The sequence below is a fragment of the Talpa europaea genome, assembly GCF_964194135.1.
Source record: "Talpa europaea genome assembly, chromosome: 15".
NCBI lineage: Eukaryota > Metazoa > Chordata > Mammalia > Eulipotyphla > Talpidae > Talpa > Talpa europaea.
Genome location: NC_140083.1, coordinates 13,571,065 through 13,594,309, shown reverse-complemented (window position 1 = coordinate 13,594,309; position 23,245 = coordinate 13,571,065). Strand labels below are relative to the sequence as shown.

At 44.1% G+C, this 23,245-nt stretch overlaps 1 protein-coding gene across 1 annotated transcript in view; it reads left to right on the top strand.

The window, feature by feature from the left end:
• The window catches only part of ANO4 (anoctamin 4), a gene marked incomplete at both ends in the record, with an annotated part of 292,388 nt that overhangs the window by 9,488 nt on the left and 259,655 nt on the right, over positions 1-23,245 (top strand). The window contains 2 exons of the mRNA XM_084255593.1: positions 4,592-4,675; positions 18,526-18,777. Coding sequence (XP_084111719.1) covers positions 4,592-4,675; positions 18,526-18,777 — 336 coding nt within the window. The remainder of the gene's footprint in view (positions 1-4,591; positions 4,676-18,525; positions 18,778-23,245) is intronic.

Genomic DNA, 23,245 nt, shown 5'->3' with positions numbered 1-23,245 from the left:
CTCCCTGTACCTTACACAGTTCAAACAACTTTCATCCTCACCAGATGGAACCACCATGCTGAACTTTGGGCTAATTATTTTGTTGCTTTTAAAAAAAAAAAAACAAAACTGGTCTTTCCATTCATATGCATTCACAAACAATATACTTTAGTTTGTTGTGTGCATTTTCATAAATATCATATATCATTTTGGGAGTTGCTTTTATTCAGCATTATATTTGTGAGATCCAAGCAAAATCGTCTGTGTAGTTTTATTCATTTTTCTTCCCTATATAGTATACCATCTCATGGATATATCCTTTTTTTTTTTTTTTTTTTTTATAAATTTTATTGTTATATTCCCCATACAACTGCAGCCCCCCATTCCGACCCCAATCCCTCCCCTCCCGCCCCCGCCCCCCTAAAAGTGTCTCTGGTTCATAGTTTTTTGTTGATTTTGATTTTCACTTTCCCATAGTTACCCACTTTCCTGGTCCCTTATTTAAGTTTTCTAGATTCCTGCTATGAGTGAGACCATCCGGTATTTTTCTTTTTCTTTTTGGCTTATTTCGCTGAGCATGATCCCTTCCAGCGCCACATGGATATATCCTTTTAAACTATAAATTAAAATCACAGCTAACCCAAGTGGCATACTATGTGCTGCTTTATAAGGGAGGTGCCTTTATTATTCCCATTGCCCATACAAGGAAAAAGAGCTGTGTGAAGGTAAAACAATGTGCCTGTGAGTCGGGGGTCTAATATAATCTAGATAAGAATCTAGAGTTAGATAATCTAACTCTAGAACCCACAAGATTATTAATCTCATTCATTGTCTCAAGTTTTTCCACTAGTTACCTGATTTTTTAATTTAACTGCAGTGGATTCATAAAGGATCACATGGGTATTCAAGCCCTCTTGAAAAGTACAGCATTTTAAATCCCTGTATAGGGGAAGAAAGACTGTCCTTTTTATAGTCATCTGGCGCCATTATTGCCTCAGGCCTTTGTACTTTTGTGCTTTGAGTCTTTATAAAATACAGTCACCAAAATTATGCCCTCCTTCTGGCATTCTGATTTGATACAAATTTCAATAGTTTTATCATTCAAATTTATTCACAGCCTCATCCCAGGCATGCATTCCTAACTCAAGTGTTCTATTTCTTGTCGATTACTTGTTTTTTTCAGTGTGCTTTCTCCTTCACTCCTTTTCTTCTCTCCCCATTTAGAGCATTTCTGCATTGGTGAATCAATCTGTCTCTGTCTCTCCTCCTTCTTTCTCTCTCATTCTATGTACCTTTTTTTTTTTTAAAGATTTATTTTTATTTATTTATACAAGCACTGGGTACAGTCAGAAGCGCGGGAGGGTGAGAGAATTCACCAGAGCCAGAGCGGGGGTGCAGAACAGGCAGAAGGACCGAAGTACACTGCTGAGGGGAGCAGCGGGCGGCAGGAGAGGTTTGCGTACCATGTGGGACCCTCCTCCGGTGGCCGGGGAGCAGCCAGGACTTGAACCAGCACTACAGAGGCTGCGGGCAGCTTCGCCACCCAGCGCTCAACCGCTGCGCCACCGGGGAGGCCCTCATTCTATGTACCTTTAATGCCACTGACCTTGTCCCTGGAAGTTCTCCTGCCTTTCAAAATCTTTTAAGGATACTTCATTAGTGAAGGGCTTAAGATGAGGAATGACAACGCTAGACTGGTCAGAGTAGTCTGATATGTTTTAAGTCTGGGTTTTGTTGATTCAGCTGATTCCACGGATATATTCTAAATCATTTGCTAACAATGCATTTTGAGTAGCTGATTTATTTTTACTAACCATACCCTTTCTTCCCTTGAAAAGGTGAGATAAGCATATTCTCACTATTTTCCAGAAGGAAAAGCTAATACTGTGGGAAGTCAACAGCTTGATGAGCCTTCCAGGAGCTTGTGTACAGCAAAGCTGGACTTCAAACCCAGGGGGGCCTGCTCCCAGCCCGGAGCTCTGTCTCTTTGCTCACAGCAGCCTCTGTTGAGCTTCTAGCCAGGGGTGGGAGATGGTCATTGCTGATTCTTTAATTTCATGCACTCCTTTTTCCTTTCCAGCGAACGTATGCTCAGGATTTACCTAGAACAGGCGCAGTGCTAAGCTTTGGGAATCACAAATTGAATGCCATGTGGGTCTGCCTGGACCAGCCTTGGGCTAGGATCCCCATGAGCCCCTGCGGTCTCACCTCTCAGCGCTGCAGGAGGGTGTCTGTTCAGGCTGCTCCTCAGAGAGGGATGGTCTAGAAATGCTTCTTAAAGGAGGAGTCAGCCACATGCTCTTATAGTTCCCCTGCATTAAAGAGCTATTTTCAGCAGCTTACCTTCTGTCTCTGGACCCACAGTGGCCTTAATGTGGCCCCAGAGAGTCCCCACTCTTTCAGACGAAGGGCCCCTTTCCTGCCTTCTCTGTCCTGGTACCTGCTAGCACTTTCCTCCTAACAAAACCTTCTTCCCTACTCATCCTCACTGCTCTCATTGAATCTCACTCTCACGTGATTCCAGATACCCTTTGCCCATGAATGCATTTGACTAATCATTACTCATTATTTTTTTCCTCTAGACCTAGAATTTTTACCTGTATAGATCTGCTTCTCAGGTTTTCCTACAATCACATACCATGTAATATTCACACGTCTCTGATAGCTCAGCTGTGCACTGTTATTACAGTCGACTCTGTTCTCACCGGTAGTGCTTTATAATACATAGATGTTTCTTTACATTTTCGAAAACTGCTTTTTTGTACCCCTGCCATTTTTATAAATACTTTGAAGCAGTTCTGATCATGACTTGAGCTCTGTTCTGCCACGTGCTGGGGTATGACTTGCATCTGAGCGAGGGTCACAGCTCCCTGTTCGTCACTGTGTGTGAGATGATATGGGTGGGCGAGACCACATGGATGGACAGGTGTAGCGGCAGGAGGGCATGGAGCGGGATCCCCATGACCCGAGCAGCTGCGTGAAGGAGAGAGTCCTAGATCCCTCAGTGGCTTTTCAGGCTTTTATTGGGATTTACCAGGTACGCGGCAGGCAGAGGTGCAGGCAGAGGCCTACCAGCCTCCCAACCCCCATCAAGTCTTCACTCTTTCTGGGCTCTCCAGCCTTCTCTGGTGGTCTCTGCCTCTCTTTTGGTCTCCTTTTCGCTCTTGTTCTGCTTCTCTGCTCTCCTCCTGGCGTCCCCGTGACGCCACCCTTATAAGCCCAGTCTTAGCCAAGATGAATCCCATCTACCTATGCCCACACCCTACTCCAGGTGCCCGCCATCAGGCATGCATTCAGGACTGCAAGGATCCATCATCAATCCTAATGGCTGGAGGGCAGAAAAGCCTGATAATCACTTACCCTACAACAGGCTAAGAGGTTATGGAGAAGTAAAGTTTGGGTTTCTTTTAAAAATGAATTTTATTGCAGTAACACTTGTTTACCACTTTCACCTCTGGACAAGTGTCTAGACCACACCTCGCCCACCACCATCCAACTGACCCCTCTACCTGTTCCAGCCACCCAGTAATCTCCCTTCTGTTGCCAGACTCTAAATGTTTTTGTTTTGTTTTGTTTGCTTTGCTTTTTTGTATTCCACATAAGAGTAATATCATGCAGCGTGTGCCTTTCTCCTCCTGACTTATTTACTAGGTATAATCCCCACAAGGTCCATCCATGCTCTTGCAAATGGCAAGATTTCATCTTTTTTTTTTTTTAACCACTGATTAATATTCCACTGTGCCTAAGACTTGGCTATTGTGAATAGTGTTGCTGTGAATTTAGGAGTGAACATGTTTTCATGTTCATTGGATAAATACCTAGCAGTGTAAGTGCGGAGTCACGTGGTAGTTCTGTTTTTAATTGTTAACCCCCTTTGCCCAGAGCATTTTCTGTTCACAGTAGTGAGGAATTCAATGCAGGGCACATTGCACACTTTGAAGGGACATTCATTTCCATCTCCAAGCCCTCTTCTCCCAGGGTTTGGCCATGTCACTTCTCATCCAGATTACTGCAGTGGCCTCATCAAGGCATCTTTCTGCCTCTTCTCTCACCCTCCTCCAGTCTGTCCTTGTAACTGCCTGCAAGTGATTGTTTTGAATTGAAAAATGGGATCCTGCTCTCCAGGCAAAATCCAAATTTGCTAGCATGGCTAATTAGACCCATCGTAGTCCTTTTATTATTGTGTCCAGCTGCTAACTCACCAGGCTGGCTGTGCCTCTGAGCCTGCAGACATTGATAGCTCTGCCTTGATGTTTCCCTCAATTCATCTCTCTTTTGTCTAGGTAGAGACTCAGTTCTAGGCTTAAGTTCAGATGTCACTTCCTCCAAGAAGCCCTCCCTGATACCCTCTAGTCCAGACCAGGTGGTCTTTAACCTGCCTCTGCACTCCTCCCTGAGTACAGTATAGTAACGGTGACACCAGGCTGAAATTAGCTGCTGTGGAGAGTCTGGGTGTGTTTTTTTTTTAGTGCCTGGCACTTTGTGTTCCTGAAGTATCAGCGGGTGAACCAGTAAATGTGAGGTTGCCCAGGCACAGAGTGGATTCACATTCACAATGTGGTCATAGTGTTTACCAGGACATAATTCACCTTCCCTTTTGCTTTCTTAACAGACAAGGACGTGAGCTGTGGGAGTTATAACCTTTCCTCAGCAACGACGGGCAGCTACTACAGTTGCGTCAGCCAGATCACCATAGGTGAGCAGTTGTGTCATTTTTAAAATAAAAATTATTATTGCCTGGGGGTGGGAGTGCCAAGGAAGGAGGAGAAAATATTAGCTCCTAAGCATTTGTTTTAAGAATCAGAGCAATTGCTCCTGGACGCACCTTCCTGGAGCGCCCTCTTGTGGATCCTTGTTGCCACTGCAGAGGGAAAAAAATTAGAAATACCATAAGATTCATTTGTTATACTTCTAGGTATTTATCTAATGAATACAAAAATGTTTTCATTATGTACTTAATATTAAAATTGACTTTATTTCTAAGATTTCTATATAGTCATTTATTTTTAAAAGAAAATTTATATCACAATCGCAAATAGAAAATGTACAATATTTCCCATGAGTATAAGGTCGTGCACGATACATACAATAACAGCAAATCAGTTTTATTGAATGCTGCTGCCATGCACCCTCGTTTCTCAGAAATAATATCTCCTGTAGAATATGGCCTCTGTAGAAATTTGATGTCTGTGATTTGGGGTGTGTTCTCTCTCCCTCCTCATCCCCTTGAGCATCCCCCAAGAGGCAGATGCTAGCAGAGCATATTGTGTTAACCCAACACTGGCTCCCAGCTGCGCTCCTACTCAACCTCACACATTTTATTTGGGTCAAAAAGGGAAGAGCAACTTATTATTATTATTATTATTTTGCTAACTACATCCTTTCCCTTCCATTTCCTTTCAAAAATCTCTTGATTCCAGAACTGTGGTCACCAATTTAGTAGGAAAAATATGATACTAATTGTAGCTGATACAATTCTGTGCTTATTTTTTGCAAATGATTTTTGACCCTAGAAATACATTGTTCTACTTAATCAAGACCCTAATAGGAAGGTTATACTATTTTCCCCTTGTACTGATAGAAAACTTGCTCTTTGTCAGCGAGTCATAAATTAATGTATCCAGAATTTCAAACCACGTCTGTCTGACACTAAAGCTCGTATTCTTCATGGTTACTCATGTTCTTCATGGTTTCTCAGACTCCAGTAGTGCAGGCCAGTAATTAAGAATCTCTAAAGTGGGTTTGAATTATTTTTATTATAAGGACATGTAAGTATGTGCAGATATAAAACTAACTGTAGACACCTTACACTCCAAATAGCTGTAAGAATCGAATCAGATTTACATATAACTCCTTAAAGCTAAAGAAAAAAAATACAGATCTGCCACATTTATTTCACATGAAGGATGTTGCTATTTTGCTAAAATGCAGTTGCTGCTGGTGATGCAACAGGGTATGGGCTGCTGCCCTGGGGGTTCTTTGAGTTCAGTCCAGCTTTCTCACTAGGTCTGATAACTCCTCTCTGCACCACCTTTTTCTGCTCCGTCCACTGTGAAATCTCTGTGAAGGTCACTCCGGTGACTGGATCTTCATTTGATGTGAAATGTCTCCCCACTCATGGAAGGTATCAGTGGGAGCCATATTGATGGGAACATAACCCCGGAGTTAAAGTGGCAAAACCTGGTCACAGTATGCATGTGCTATTTTTAAATGATGTTAACTTTTAAATGAAAAATAAAAAGAATTTAAAAATTCTTGTGGAGGGGTCCAGGGCCCTGGTTTGAAAACCCTATTTAGCCTAAAGAGATTCCCAGAGATATATGCTAAATAGCAAGAAGTCATTTAGAGTTCAAAGGAGCAGGACAGCAAGAACAACACATGGATGAAAGAAGGTTATGCTGGTGGTGAGCGGGGTGGATTGCACGTGGGAGAAACTGGTACCTGTGTCTGCGGTCCTGACATGAGGCAGTAACGAACATGGGACGCAAGTGTGGAGGGAAAGGCAGAGGCAAATATGGCTGCACTTGGAGTTGGGGAGACAGAGTCTGAGCCACTCCTGGAAATACAGATGTCAGGAAGAGGCTGTGACGGCTCTCTGTTAGATGTGTTGGGTTCGAGCTACCCATGAGACACCCCCCCTCCCCATAATGCCCCCTGGAAACTTAGACATGTGGAGAGAACGGACAGGAGGTGACGTGAACATCGAGCGTGTAGGGACTCAGGACCAGTGTATGAAAGCTCAATTTTGGTGTAGAAATGAGGACAGAGGTTAAGATCCCATGAGCACATTTCTTGGAAAGTCCAGAGAACTTCCAGGAAGGGAAGTTGAGGAAGGTTAAACTTACCAGTCTGCTCCTGACAGCATCCTGAAAGCCAGGCCAGGGGATGATGGGATAGGAGCCAGGTTGTAAAACTCTGAAGAAGCTGCAAGCAGAAACTTAGCTTTTTAAGACACTTGTCATAAAATGGAAGGGTAGACAGTGAGGACCATATGGTTGCTGGTGCTTTCTGGGAGCTTTCTCTGTGCCAAGCACTCTGCAAGTACTCTTTCTGTATTTACTCTTTTAATCCTCACAACAACCTTATGAGATAGTTAGTTAGTTTCCCCATTTTATAGACGAGGTAACTAAGTTCTCAAGAAATTAAAAAGTTACCTAAGGATACATGGGTAGTAAGTATTGGCGTTTGAACCCAGGTCATCCCGTTCCCATTGGACAACTCTCTTGATATTTGCATCTTGCAGACTGTCTGACCATGGACCAAGTGCCATCCTCTGGGTTTATCAATTGGGGCTACTATGCCAGACGCTTATGTGTTGCATTGTGTCCCCCAAAGGTATACTGAAGCCCTAACTCCTGGCACCTGTGAATGTGACCTTATTTGGATACGGAGTCTTTGCAGGTGTAATGAGTTGAGACGAAGTCATACTTGCTTAGGGTGGGTCCTAATCCAATATGACTGATCTTGTAAGAAGAGACACAGGCATACAAGGAGAGCTCTTTGTGATGATGGAGGCAGAGATTAGTGATGTGTCTACAGAAGAAGGAATACCAAGCATTGCCAGCAACATCAGAAGCTAAGAAAAAGTCATGGTATGGATTCTTCACTAGAGTTTCAAAGATAGCATAGTCCTGCCAACCTCTTGATTTGAGGCGTCTAGCTTCCAGAACAGCGTGAGAATAACAGCGTGTTTTAAGCCATCTCTTCGCAGTACTTTGTGACAGCACCTTCAGGAGACTCATACCACATGTTCTCACTGACCTGTGCAGTTGCCTCTAAAGGGAGGTGGGTGTGACGGGCACTTAGTTAGCTCAGAAGGTGAAAGGATAACTGAAAAGCCCTTGAACCTTGTTCTAGACCCCAGACTCAAAATGGCTGGAACCATAAGGAAATTCATTGCGCACAGCAGAGGCTGTTCAGTGATGTAGGGAACAACCTTCTCCCCATTCCCTTCCTTGGAGAATTTATCCTCACAATGATGGCCACATGGCGGCCTTGGTCCCAGGAACTGCATTCAGTCACGCTACCCAGAGAAAGAAGCAGCTTTGGCTCCTTCTTCAGGTTTTCCTCCTAGGCACTGAGACCCGTTCTGTGCCTCAGACTTCTTCTCCCAGCTCATCGGGCAGGGTTGGGTCCTATGGCCACCCTGAACCAATCATTAACAAGGAGGATGCGACCATCTGTAGAATCATCACACCCAAGGGGGGCGGAAGGAGGAGGGAGGTCCTGAGTTGTGTGACTGGGTGGGGTGGGATGACACCCCAAACAAAAAACGATTCTGTTGTTGCGAGGAAGAAAGGATGGATTCTGCGTTGACATCAAGCAGTGTCCACTGCCCATGGTCTGTCCAGTACAAAGCACTTTCGAAGTATTTATAGTAAAGGCAGAAAATAATTAACCTCTTTGGCCTCAAAGTTCTGGCAGGAGGACAGTTCTCTGGATCCCTCGAGCAGTTGATTTTTAACAGCTCCCCTTGTTTTCTCTCATCTTCACACTTCAGTCTTTCTCTGACAGAACAGTCATCTCACACAGAGCGTCACATGTGTGAGGGAACTCTGGTTAACGAAATAGTGCACATGTGGATTTCCTGCTAGTTTATTTTCTGTAGGATGCTTTATCCTGCTTAAAGTGCAGTTGCCAGAAAAGAAAAGGAAAAAATAATCTAAGAATTAAAAAAATCTAAGAGTCAGAAAAATGATCTTGTCTGAAATCTTTCTTTTATTTTTTTAAAGATTTATTTATTTATGCATACAAGGGCTGGGGTACAGGCCAGAGATGCAGGGGGTGAGAGGATTCACCAGAGACAGAGTGGGGAACAGAACTGGCAGATTGGCTGAGATACACTGCTAAGGGGAGCAGCAGGTGAGTCAGGAGAGGTCTGCTGTGCCATGTGGGCAGCTCCCTGGTCGGCTGAGGGGATCCGAACTCCTGTTGTGCGAATTGCTTCGTAATGGGATGCTTAACCCCTTGCGCCACCAGGGAGGCCCCTTGTCTGAAATCTTTCTATTCAGCCACGAGACCTTTGGAAAACACCTTCCTTTGTGATAGTCAAAGCAAAATTGGAAAATGTTAGAGTTAATTATCACCATCGTTTCTCAGGGCAGCCTGCAATTCTGAGGGTTCATGAGGATCTCTTCAGGATTTGGGGGCTAGGGGTTATTAAAGTTGACCTAGAACGCAAAGGGAGCTGTGACCCCAGCACCCAGCCCACTCCCAAGGTACAGGCTGGCTGGTGAGGGGTGGTGGGCAGGCTGCCAATGTGACATCCCTGTCACTTGTGGCTTGTACACTTGGGTGCCAGCTGTCCCCCTGAATGGTTGGTTACCCTCTCAAAATACTTTGACCTCATTGCTCTTTCAAAGTTAGGCTGATCCATTTATATTCTATCTGAATTATGTAGAGTTTATCATAGCTCATTTGTATCAATAACATGGATTAAAATATTTGCTAATGAACTCCATTTCTGGAGTAAATGATGTGAATAAATGACGTGGTAATTTCCAAACTAAAAATAGCCTAAATAAACAATATCTTTGCAAAATTAAGCATATGCTATAAATCAGCTATAATTTTATAAAAGAAATTGCAAGATCTGAAATTGCAGCAAGTCCAGAGTTCCTTGGGACTTTTCGACATAATGCTTTTGCATTGTGCTTTATTCTGTAATGACTCTTGAAGAATTTGGGAGAATGGAAAAGAGAAGAGAGATTTAAGTGAATTTCTGACTGAAGCAACAAGACAAGGGAAAACATGATCTTATATTTATTACTGTGAAAGGATCTGTGGTAGAAATAGAGGCAATATATTTTCATATTTTTAATAATAACATAATGCAACAATTTATTTTTTTTTTTTTATTTTTTTCTTAATTATATTTTTTTTTTTTTTATAAATTTTATTGTTATATTCCCCATACAATTGCAGCCCCCCCATTCTGACCCCAATCCCTCCCCTCCCGCCCCCCTAAAAGTGTCTCTGGTTCATAGTTTTTTGTTGATTTTGATTTTCACTATCTTATAGTTATTCATTTTCCTGGTCCCTTATTTAAGTTTTCTAGATTCCTGCTATGAGTGAGACCATCCGGTATTTTTCTTTTTCTTTTTGGCTTATTTCGCTGAGCATGATCCCTTCCAGCGCCATCCATGTTGCTGCAAATTGCATGTGTTTATCTTTTTTGAATGCTGAGTAATATTCCATGGTATATATGTACCACATCTTCTTGATCCAGTCATCTATTTTTGGGCATTTGGGTTGTTTCCAAAGCTTAGCTATTGTAAACAGTGCTGCTATAAACATAGGGGTGCAGGTGTTCTTTGGAATTGATGTTTCTGTGTCCTTTGGGTAAATACCTAGGAGTGGAATTGCTGGATCATATGGAAGCTCTATGTTTAGTAGGTCCAGAAATCTCCACACAGCTTTCCACAGTGGTTGGACCAGTTTGCACTCCCACCAACAGTGCGGAAGAGTTCCTTTTTCTCCACACCCTCGCCAACATTTGTTGTTGCTAGTTTTTTTAATATGTGCCATTCTCACTGGTGTAAGATGGTATCTCATGGTAGTTTTGATTTGCATTTCCCTGATGACAAGTGATGTTGAACATTTTTTCATATGCCTGTTGGCCATTTGCATTTCCTCTTCAGAGAAGTTTCTTTTAAGCTCTTCTGCCCATTTTTTGACTGGATTATTTTCTTTGTTGTTGTTGAGTCTCATCAGCTCTTTGCAGATTTTTGTGATCAGTCCTTTATCATTAGTGTTGGGTGCAAAAATGTTCTCCCAGTTGGTGGGGTTTCTCTTTGTTTTTGTTATTGTCTCTTTTGCTGTGCAAAAGCTCTTTAATTTGATGTAGTCCCAGCTGTTTATCTTTGCCTTCACTATCACTGCTTTGGGTGATGTGTCTGTAAAGATGTCTTTGATGTGCAAATCACGTAGTGTTTCGCCTATATTTCCTTCTATATATTTTATGGTTTCAGGTCTTATGTCTAGATCTTTAATCCATTTTGAGTTGATTTTTGTGTATGGTGTGAGGTGGTGGTCAAGCTTCATTCTTTTGCATGTAGCGACCCAGTTTTCCCAGCACCATTTATTGAACAAACTTTCTTTGCTCCAATGCATATTCTTTGCTCCTTTGTCAAAGATTAGTTGACCATAAATCTGTGGGTTTATTTCTGGATTTTCTATTCGATTCCATTGGTCTGTATGTCTGTTCTTGTTCCAATACCATGCAGTTTTGATGATTATGGCTTTGTAGTATAGTTTGAAGTCTGGGAGTGTGATGCCTCCATTCCCTTCTTTTTTTTTCAGGAGAGCTTTGGCTATTCGGGGTTTTTTGTGATTCCATATGAATTTCATCAATAATTGTTCTATTTCTTTGAAGAATGACATTGAAATTTTGATTGGAATAGCATTGAATCTGTATATTGCTTTTGGAAGGATGGCCATTTTAATAATGTTTATTCTTCCAATCCATGAGCAGGGGATGTCTCTCCATTTCTTTGTGTCTTCTTCTATTTCTTTTAACAGTGTTTTATAGTTTTCTTTGTATAGGTCCTTTACCTCTTTTGTTAGATTTATTCCCAAATATTTGATTTTTTTTGTTTCAATAACAAAAGGAATGGTCTTTTTGATTTCTTCTTCTTCAGATTTATTGTTTGTGTATAGGAAGGCTACTGACTTTTGCGTGTTGATTTTGTATCCTGCCACTTTACTGAACTGATTGATGAGTTGAATTAGCTTTTCTGTGGAGTTTTTGGGGTTCTCTATATATAATATCATATCGTCTGCAAATAGTGATAGTTTGACTTCTTCTTTTCCTATTTGGATTCCTTGGATGTCTTTCTCTTGTCTTATTGCCCTGGCTAGGACTTCCAGTATTATATTGAAAAGCAATGGTGAGAGTGGACATCCTTGTCTTGTTCCAGATCTTAATGGAATTGCTTTCAGCTTTTCACCATTGAGAATGATACTGGCTGTTGGCTTGTCATAGATGGCCTTTATGATGTTGAGGTATGTTCCTTGTATCCCAAGAATTTCAAGGGCTTTTATCATGAATGGGTGTTGCACTTTGTCGAAAGCTTTCTCAGCATCTATTGATATTATCATATGGTTTTTATATTTCTTTTTGTTGATGTGTTGGATAACGTTGATTGATTTTCGGATGTTAAACCATCCTTGTGCCCCTGGAATGAATCCAACTTGGTCGTGGTGAATTATCTTATGGATACATTGTTGGATTCTGATAGCTAAAATTTTATTGAGGATTTTTGCATCAGTGTTCATTAGGGAGATTGGCCTGTAGTTTTCCTTTTTTGTGTTGTCCTTGTTCGGTTTTGGTATTAGTGTAATGTTGGCTTCATAAAACGTGTTTGGTATTGTCCCTTCCTTCTCAATTTTTTGGAAGAGTTTGTGAAGGATAGGCACTAATTCGTCTCTGAATGTTTGGTAGAATTCATTTGTAAATCCATCAGGTCCTGGGCTTTTGTTTTTGGGGAGGTTTTTTATTACCATTTCAATTTCGCTAATTGTAATTGGTCTGTTTAGGTGTTCTATTTCTTCTTTATCTAGCTTTGGGTGATTGTAGAGTTGTAGGAATTTGTCCATCTCCTCTAGATTGTTGAACTTGTTTCCATATAACTGTTCATAGTAGTTACTGATTATTCTTTTGATTTCTGCTGTGTCCGTTGTGATTTCTCCTCTTTCATTGATGATCCTGTTTATTTGTGCTTTCTCCCTTTTTTCCTTTGTGAGCCTGGCTAGGGGTTTGTCTATTTTATTGATTTTTTCAAAGAACCAGCTCTTGGTTTCATTGATCTTTTGGATTGTTTTTTTAGTTTCAATTTCATTTATTTCTGCTTTGGTTTTTATTATTTCTTTTCTTCTACTGGTTTTGGGGTTTTTTTGTTGTTCTTTTTCTAGATCTTTGAGCTTCGAGATTAGGTTGTTTCTTTGCGTTCTTTCTTGTTTCTTGATGTGAGCTTCTATTGCTATATATTTTCCTCTTATTACTGCTTTTGCTGCATCCCATACATTTAGGATATTGGTGTCCTCCTTGTCGTTCAATTCAAAAAATTTTTTAATTTCTTCTTTGATCTCCTCATTAGTCCAATGGTCTTCCAGTAGTGTGGTTTTTAATCTCCATGAGGTAGGAAAGTTCCTTGCCTTCTTTTTATGGTTTATTTCTAGTTTGATGCCTTCATGGTCAGAAAAGATGGTTGATATGATTTCAATCTTGGTGTATCTGTTGATGTTTGTCTTGTGCCCCAGTATGTGATCGATCCTGGAGAATGATCCGTGTGCGCTTGAGAAAAATGTGTACTCCGTTTTTTTGGGGTTTAGTGTTCTATAGATGTCTGTTAAGCCCAATTGCTCTAGGTCCTTATTTAGAGCTTTAGTTTCTTTACTTATTTTTTGTCTTGTTGATCTATCCATTGTTGATAGTGGTGTGTTGAAGTCTCCCACTACGTATGTGTTTTCTCTGATGTCTGTTTTCAGAGAGGACAACAGTTGTCTGATATATTTTGGTGCTCCTTCGTTTGGTGAGTATATGTTAATGAGTGTTATTTCTTCTTGAAGTATTGTCCCCTTGATCATAATGTAGTGACCCTTGGGGTCTCTTTTTATCTTTTTGAGTTTGAAATCTGTTTTATCTGATATAAGTATAGCTGTTCCTGCTTTCTTTTTTGGTCCATTTGCTTGTAGGATTGTTTTCCATCCTTTAACTTTGAGCCTATTTTTATCTTTTGTAGCTAAATGTGTTTCCTGGAGACAGCAAAAGGTTGGGTTTTGTTTCTTAATCCAGGCTGCAACTCTGTGTCTTTTTATTGAAGAGTTTAGTCCATTTACATTCAGAGTTATTATTGATATGTTAACATCTGTATTTGCCATTGTGTTTGTCTTTCCTTTGATTTTATTTATTTATTCTTTTAATAACTTTTTTTTTTTTTGGCCTTCTTTCATTGTTATTCGTCGCTCTGAGGTTCTGGCTTTAGGACTCCTTGTAGTATTTTTTGGAGTGGGGGTTTAGTTGCAATGAAATTCCGGAGTTTCTGTTTGTCTGGAAAGGTCCATATTCTTTCTTCAAAGAGGAAGGAGAGCTTTGCGGGATAGAGTATTCTTGGTTGGCATCTGTTTTCTTGGAGTCTGTTGACTATGTCCCTCCACTCTCTCCTTGCCCGTAGTGTTTCTTCGGAGAAGTCTGATGTCAGCCTGATTGGTTTTCCTTTGAATGTTATCTGTTTCTTCCCTCTTGCCAGCTTCATTATTTTTTCCTTGTCCTGGATTCTTGGGAGCTTTACTATTATGTGTCTTGCTGTATTTTTCCTTTCGTCGTGGAAGTTTGGTGTTCTTCTAGCTTCTTGTATATCAATTTTCAGCTCCTTCTTCACATTTGGGAAGTTCTCTTCAATTATCTCTTTGAATATTTTCTCTGTTCCTACATCTCTCTCCTCTCCTTCTGGTATTCCTATAACTCTTATATTTCCTTTCCTCATGGAGTCAGATAGTTCCCGAAGTCTTTCTTCGTTCTTTTTCCTTCGTACTTCTCTTTCCTTTTCTGTTTTGGTTCTTTTTATTTCTATGTCTTCAAGATTACTTATTCGTTCTTCCATTTCATCTATTCTGCTTTCATTGCTTTTCCCAGAATTCTTTAGTTCTTCCATTAATTCTTTGATCTCCTGCATTTCTTTTACTTCCCTCTTTAGGGACTCAATTTCTTTCTTCTGACCATTGTTTTCCCTCTCTAGGGACTCAATTGCATTCTTCTGATCGTTGATTATTTTTCCCTTATCATTGTTTTCCTTTATGACTTCTGTTAGTTTTTTAATCACGGCAATTTTAAATTCTCTTTCTGGAAGGCTCAGAAATTCTTCCAAGTTATTGTCTTTGCAATCTGGGGGCTGGCTTTCTTTTTGTGGTGTGCTTTTTCTCTGGAGAGTTGCTAGGTTGCGTGTGGTTCTTCTCTTCCCTACTGTCTGTTTTCTAATTTGCCGTATGCGTTGGGACACTGTGTAGTTGGGACTGGCCGGCATCTTGGGTGGGCTTCTCTGTTCCCCTCTGGTTCTTCCAGGAGTCATCTGTCAGTTTCAAGCAGTCTTTACTGGAGAAAGGTCCCTGTTCTAAAATGCCGATGTAGGGACACACTCCCCTGTGCGCCTGGTCTGCCCCGGCGGTGGGTTCCTGTTCCCCTCTGGGCTTGGACTGCAGGCCAGAGGGGGTCTGGCGTGGGCGAACTTCCCCCGCTCACCTCTGGCTCCTGAGGAAGCCTTCTGCAGGTAGTCTTTACTGAAGAAATGTCCCTGTTCTAAAATGGTGATGTGGGACACACTCCCTGCGTGTCTGGTCTCAGGCACACTCTTCTGCGCACCTGGTCTGCCCCAGCTGTGGGTGCTCGCTCTCCCTGTGGGCTCAGACTACTTGTTCGGAAGGGGCCCGGTGTGGGCAAACTCCCCAGCTGGCCACTAGCTCCTTCAGGAGCCTCTGCTGGCTTCAAGTCGCTAGGTGGTGCCAGAGATCTCTCCTAGAGCCCTTGGGGAGCTGATTTTCCACCCCGTGGGACAGGGAGCAGAGCGGGGATGGTAGGGTACACCTCAACGGCTTTGGGGTGCTGTGTCTGCCTTGTGCCCCACCGTCGTGGGGAACCCACGCCCCTAATTTCGTGCCCCGGGTCTCTGTTCCAAAGCCCTCAGTTCCAGGACGCGGGCTGTAGCCCAGATCAGTGGGGCGGGAATGGCGCCTTTTGAATCCTGCTCCCCTGCCTGGGCGCCTTGTTCCTGCTCACTCAGGATGGGCCTCCGCCGTCTCCCCCTAATTTCGTGCCCGGGTCTCAGTTCCAAAGCCCTCAGTTCCAGGATGCGGGCTGTAGCCCAGATCAGTGGCGCGGGGATGGCGCCTTTTGAGTCCAGCTCCCTTGCCTGGGCGCCTTGTTCCTGCTCACTCAGGGAGGGCCTCCGCAGTCTTCCCCTAATTTCGTGCCCCGGGTCTCAGTTCCAAAGCCCTCAGTTCCAGGACGCAGGCTGTAGCCCAGATCAGTGGCGCGGGAATGGCGCCTTTTGAATCCAGCTCCCTTGCCTGGGCGCCTTGTTCCTGCTCACTCAGGGAGGGCCTCCGCAGTCTCCCCCTAATTTCGTGCCCCGGGTCTCAGTTCCAAAGCCCTCAGTTCCAGGACGCGGGCTGTAGCCCAGATCAGTGGCGCGGGAATGGCGCCTTTTGAATCCCGCTCCCCTGCCTGGGCGCCTTGTTCCTGCTCACTCAGGGAGGGCCTCCGCCGTCTCCCCCTAATTTCGTGCCCCGGGTCTCAGTTCCAAAGCCCTCAGTTCCAGGACGCGGGCTGTAGCCCAGATCAGTGGCGCGGGAATGGCGCCTTTTGAGTCCAGCTCCCTTGCCTGGGCGCCTTGTTCCTGCTCACTCAGGGAGGGCCTCCGCCGTCTCCCCCTAATTTCGTGCCCCGGGTCTCAGTTCCAAAGCCCTCAGTTCCAGGACGCGGGCTGTAGCCCAGATCAGTGGCGCGGGAATGGCGCCTTTTGAATCCCGCTCCCCTGCCTGGGCGCCTTGTTCCTGCTCACTCAGGGAGGGCCTCCGCCGTCTCCCCGCAAGCCTAGGTCGCAGGCGCAGGGACCTGTGCAGCTGCGATCCGGTCCGGATCCGCGCAGCTTTCGCGCAAGCTTACCGGGCGGCCGGGGCTGTGTGCTGGTGCTGGTCTCCTCCTGGGGGGCGTGGCTCTCTTTAATGGCGCCTGGAGCTCACCTCCGCGGCTGATCCTGCAGGGTTCGCCTCTCCCGTTCACGGGGTGTGGTGGCTGCAATAGTTCCTTTCCACTCACAGTCCCACTTGCTGCGTCCGTTTTTCTTGTTGGCCTTTTTGGTTTGTTGTTTCCCTCCTTTCTGCCGGTCGGAGAGTGCCGCCTCTGTGGGCGGGGGAGGGGAGCAGGGTTCTGCGCTTCCCTCCCTTCTCGTCCTCTTTTATGGCAACTTTCTTCTTCCATAATGCAACAATTTAAATGGAACATTCTGGAATTTCATTTCTATGGGCCAGTCTTCTCTTGGGAGCTGTGAGAGAACCAAGAGTGAGGCAGGCTGGGAGTAATGTATTAGGGAGTGGTGGGGACTGTAGCAGAATGGAATTCCCTTAGTTACCCAAAGGTGGTGGCTGCTGTGGTTGCTTCAGCTGAGAGTTACCATGTGGCAATGTGGTCCCATGTGACTTGATCTTTAGGAGATGAAGAGATTTTTTCAAGATAAGCCAGAAAACTCAAAATTTTTATTGTTGTTAGTTTTAATTTTTCCTCAAATTAGTAGAAGCGTGGGCTAAACAAAAATATATCTGCAGAACAGCTCTCTCTCCCCTTGTCTCTAGGTTTCACCCTTGCCAGTAAGGCCAAGTTCATGCTGCTTTTTCTATGACCTCATCCCTCCACCTACAAGGGCTCTCTCCCCTAAAATTCCAGGGGACAGTTTCTGTCCTACTTTAAATTGTTTCTTTCATCTAGCTTTGTACTATAGTTAGTTGTAGTTTGAGGGGGGAGGCGGAACATGTTTTGGAGAAGATCTGGGCTCAGATTCTGCCTCTAGCACTTAATGGAAGCTCAGTCTAGAGCAAGCTGACATTCAGTTTCCTCATCTAATACTGAAATAGTAACAGTTCCTTTGTACAATAGCTGTGAAGATTAGAATCATTTCTACAAAATATGTAGCACATAGTAAGCCTTGAGTTGTTTTTCCATTATGAACACAAATCTTATCTCCTTTATCAGACTCTGAGTTCCTTAAGGGCAAAGGCCTGGCACCTAGCGTATAGCATGTGCTTAATTAACATACGTTGAGTAAGTGAACAAGATCCTTCAACTATGGTTGTTCCTGCTTGTTCATTAGTAACATGCCTCCTGTTTTCAAGGGGTGTTTGATTTGACTCACAGCTAAGACTTTTGGGGAAATACAAAAACCAATACTGTCTAAAGCATATTTTTTTTTAAAGATTTATTTATTTATTCATTTATATAAGCACTGGGTACAGTCAGAAGCGCGGGAGGGTGAGAGAATTTACCAGAGCCAGAGCAGGGAGCAGAGCAGGCAGAAGGACCGAAGTACACTGCTGAGGGGAGCAGTGGGCGGCAGGAGAGGTCTGCGCGCCAGGTGGGACCCTCCTCCGGTGGCCGGGGAGCAGCCGGGGATCGAACCGGCGCTGCAGAGGCTGCGGGCAGCTTCGCAACCCCTCGCTCAACCGCTGCACCACCGGGGAGGCCCCTAAAGCTTATTTTTTTAAGATTTATTTTATTTATGCAATAGCTGGGGTACAGGCCAGAGGCACAGGAGCGTGAGAGGATTCACCAGAGACAGAGCGGGGAGCAGAACAGGCAGATGGACTGAAAGCACTGCTGAGGGGAGCAGCGGGCAAGACAGGAGAGGTCTGCTGCACCATGTGGGTAGTTCCCTGGCCAGCTGAGAATTGAACCCGCACTGTGGATAGCTTCACAGAGCTGTGCTCAACCCGCTGTGACACCGGGGAGGCCCTAAAGCTTTGATTGCAGCTCTTGACCTAAGGCATTTCTCTCACCAGGTTATGATGTTGCTGGGCCTGTTGCGATTGGGCTCACCCACTGGAAAAATCCTTATGCACAAGGCCGACCCCCCCTCCCATCAGACCTGCCTATCTTCGTCTCCAAGGATGCAGGCCTCCCTGTGTATCACCGATCCTTCACCCGCAAGACCGACCTGGCCACACCTTTGTCTTGCCCAGCCTCACTGTCCATCACTCCAGTGCCTTCTTACAGCAGCAGCAGCCAGGAAACCCTGAGTCAAGATACTACAGGTAAGAGGTTCAGGACTCAATGCATTTAAGGGTCTCTTCTTGCACTTGTCTGCTGAGCAAATTGTATTTGCATTTCTGCTCTGTGATGCTGTGGAGCCAACATTTCCCCTGTAGTCACTGGCCTTTAATAGCTTGGCTGTATCAGATGGAAGGTTGGTTGTGTTTAGAAATATGTGACCTAAGTGTTAATTCCATTTCGCAAAATATCCAGAAATCGGCCCTGATTCAGAATTTAGGTGCGGTCATGTGATTTATTGTTTGTTGGTTTAATTCCTTTATCCTCTGGTGACAAGGCATCTATCTTGTATCCTCACAGAGGGGAGGGTGCGAGGTGGCTCTGTGGAGTGTCTCATAAGAGCAGTAATCCCATTCATGAGGACTGCATCCATCTTCTAATACCATCACATTGAGGATTAGGGTTTCAACCTAGGTATTTTATGAGGACACAAACATGTAGACCATAGCAGTTGGAGAAAAATTAGAATGACTTTTGAGACATAAATTCAAATTTCAGTATTCATATATAAAGCTTTATTGGGACACAGTCCTATTAATACACATGCCATCTGTGGAAGCTTTCTTATGGCCCAGCTGAATAATTGTGACAGAGACCATAGGGACTACAAAGCTGAAAATATTTATTATCTGACCCTTTGCAGAAAGTTGCTGATTCTTGATCTATGTGATCTTTGGGAGTCAGGACTTAAACAAGCAGGGCAAGAAAAATACTTGCTGTATCTTCCTTTAAAATTTATTATTTACACTTTAAAAGAGTTGTAGAAAGCTCTACTATGCAAGTATGGCCTGTTAATTGTCTTTATTTCGAGTCTGAATTGAAGGATTAAATAACGCAAAATCTATCCTGCCATGTTTTTCCTTCTATAGACACGTCACATAGAGATAATGGTTTGGGTGGGCAAATCCAATGTGTAATTGGATTTTGTCTTGGAAATGAATCTTTGAATGTTGACTTTTTTTTTTTTTTGCATAGAAGAACTGGGGTATAGGCCAAGGTGTGGGGTGGGAGGGTGAGAAGATTCACTAGAGACAGAGTGGGGAGCAGGACAAGCGGATCTACTGGAATACACTGCTGAGGGGAGCAGCGGGCGAGACAGGAGAGGTCTGCTGTTCCAGATTGGTGATGATTTTCCAAGGGTCTAGCTTTGACCTGTGACCCACAGTCTGAGCACAGCCCTGGGGCCTTGTCATGGCATGGAGAATGTTCATCCGCCTTTCCTCATCACCCTATTGGGGTTATGGGTGTTTCTCTATGTGAGAACTGTGCATCTGTGATGTGCCCAACTGGAATGATGCTATGGGTTTGCCTGGGGTGTCAGTATGCTGGAGGAGGTACCCATTTAAGAGCATGAATCTAGTTTCTTTCAATGAATTGTGACCAGATGCTTTCAGGATTGATGCTGAAGGAAATGGGGTGGGTGTTGGAGTTTCAGGGCAGCTGTTGGGGTAGGGAAGGTGACCTTCACATTAGGGTTGAACAATGAATGTGTTACCTGTAGAGATTTTGTTGCATGGGATTTTTGAGTTCTTGGCACTATTACTTGTGATTCTATTTTTTTTTTCTTTTAAAGATTTATTTATTTATTTATTTATTTATTTATTTATACAAGCACTGAGCATAGTCAGAAGCGCGGGAGGGTGAGAGGACCCACCAGAGCCAGAGCGGGGAACAGAACAGGCAGATGGACGAAATACACTGCTGAGGGGAGCAGCGGGTGAGACAGGAGAGGTCTGGGGCACCACGTGCGTCCCCTTCCTGGTGGCCAGGGATCAAACTCGTCCTTCAGAGGCTGTGGATAGCTTCACAGTGCTGTGCTTTAATCCTTTGCGCCACCAGGGAGGCCCTGCTCAGAATCTTAACCACCATCTTTTTCATCTCTCAGAGAAAAACGATTTCAGTTGGGAATCACCTGTACTTTAGAAGTAATAGGATCATTGGTAATGTTCATTTGACAAGAGTTCATTTGACAAGACTAAGAGAAATAAATTACTGAGATTTGTTCAAGTTTTCTAGTTTCCCCTTGTTCTCTTGCATTTGGCTGTATTGTTCTTAATCAGAATTCAAGGCAGTGTCCTGTCACTCAATTTCTGATCCTAGCACAATCCTGTTAATTCCTTCTCCTTGTGTGGTGGTTACTTCATTTAGAAGATTGAAAACATCAGTGAATCAGGGAATGATTAATGGCACATGAGGACAAAGTCAATTAAATGATGTAGCCATAAAGTTACTCGAGGATTTCTGATATAGAAACTAAACAATTTGATTTAGAACTGTATTAAACTTGATTTGCAAGGAATGAGATAATTTAGAATCAAAAGGCATTAAGATACTCCCATAAAGTCATCCATCCATAGTCATCTGAATGCTTGTTAGTTGAGGTGTGGCCTTCAAGAGATAAGGGGGCCTGAACTGAGCTTGAGAAATATAAGCAAAAGGAGTGGATGTGAGGCACATTTTGGGGGTTCAACAGGAATTGGTGATTAATGGGTGCAGTATATCAGTGAATAGATAGCCCAAGTATCTCCATAATGTTAAAATATGATACCGAAAGGTCATAATTTATTACATCAGTGGTTCTCACACTTTAATGTGAATATGAATCACCTGCACATGGTGTTAAATTGCAGCCCCTCGTTCAGTGGGTGCTGGGTCGGGGTGAGACTCTGTACTTCTGACAAGCTCCTAAGTGATAGTTGTGGAACTTTGGATTTAGTACCAGGTGCAGATGATAAAATATTTTACTCAAGAATGTTTGGATACCAACTGGCACAAGCCTGTACAAGAAAGGGGTCTTCTTAAAGATCCTCAGCAATATTGTTTATCAAAACATATCCCTGAATTTCTGGGGCCTCCCCGGTGTTGCTGCGGTTGAGCGCTGGGTTGCAAAGCTGCCCGCAGCCTCTGCAGCGCCGGTTCAATCCCCGGCTGCTCCCCGGCCACCGGAGGAGGGTCCCACATGGCGCGCAGACCTCTCCTGCCGCCCGCTGCTCCCCTCAGCAGTGTACTTCGGTCCTTCTGCCTGCTCTGCTCCCCGCTCTGGCTCTGGTGAATTCTCTCACCCTCCCGTGCTTCTGACTGTACCCAGTGCTTGTATAAATCAATCAATCAATCAATCAATCAATCAATCAATCAATCTTTAAAAAAAAAAAATCCCTGAATTTCTAAGACAGCACTCTGGAAAGACACTGCTTTACCAGCAGTTCCAAGGGGGAGGTCTGCTTATACTGAGCAATGGGAAAATCTCTGACCTGAGAGGTAGGTAGAAGTGTCCTAACTTTTTGTGTGCACTGCTGAGATACTAAAAAACAGCCAGCCCCTTCACCCCAACCCCCAATCATGGTATTGACTTGAGAGGAGGGAGCTTAGTTATCTTAGTTTGGGTTCCATGGGAGATAGATTCTGAGTCAAAATTACATGTAAGTTTACTGGAGAGAACCATGGTGGTGGGGGTGGGGGTGAGGTAGGGGTGGTATGTGTGTGTGTGTGGGGGGAGTGGGAGGGTGAAGGAAGCAGGACTGGGCACAGGATTCAGGCTGTGATGCTCCCTGAAGCCTTCAGCCCATCACACAGGGAGATCTGGAGTTGGTGCAGCCCTTGAGACCTGCCCCCCAGTAGGAGTTCATGTCCTCCCATCTTTGCTGGCTGCAGCTGCTACGGAAAGGGACTCAATTTTTGAGAAGTTCTCTCGGAGGGCAAAGACCCAGAGGGAGACTGAGCTGAGACCACTCCCTCCAATCCATCAGCTGTTTGCAATGAAGCTAAAAGGATATAAGCGGGGCGGCAGGCTGGCGTGCACAGTGGCGTTCTTCAGGCACAAGGAAGGTAAGTCTCGGCAAGCTTTTGCGGAATTTGGGAGGGGATGGCTGGCTGCTTGGTAAACAGAGAACTGAGTTGAAGTGGATTTGGATTTTTGAGACTGGTGCATGAGAGTTCATCCAGCTTGTGGCCATCCGCTGAGTTTTCATTTTGCAAACCAAGACCTACCTAGTCCAGGAGCAGGGTTCTGGGTGCTTCGGAGAAAGGTCTGGTATCCGGCTGGACTTTGAGCACCTGGATTCATGTCTGTTTGTAGTTTTCTCCAGCAAAGGGCACCTAGCTGGCCCGGTCGCACCCTTTTCATGCTGCTCACCTTGTTGTGAAGTCATGTTTGGAAACTTTGTACAGTGTTTGCCTTTTCAGGAAATGATACAAGTGATTTGTAGTTGCACTGGAGTGTGGGTGACTTGGCCCTGCTTTTCTGGTGGAGGTAGTGTGATTCATGGTCCTGCATCCGTCCGCCAGCTGTTCTGGGTGTGCTCTGTGTCACTCACCTCATTGAGGGCTGCGCATATTGTGGGGACCCAAACAGCTCCTTTCTTTAAGGAATGGCAGGGGTGCAAGCTAGTGGATGAAACAGATATTAGCTAATCACAGATATAGGAAAACCTGATTTGCTCAGTGGTCGGGAAG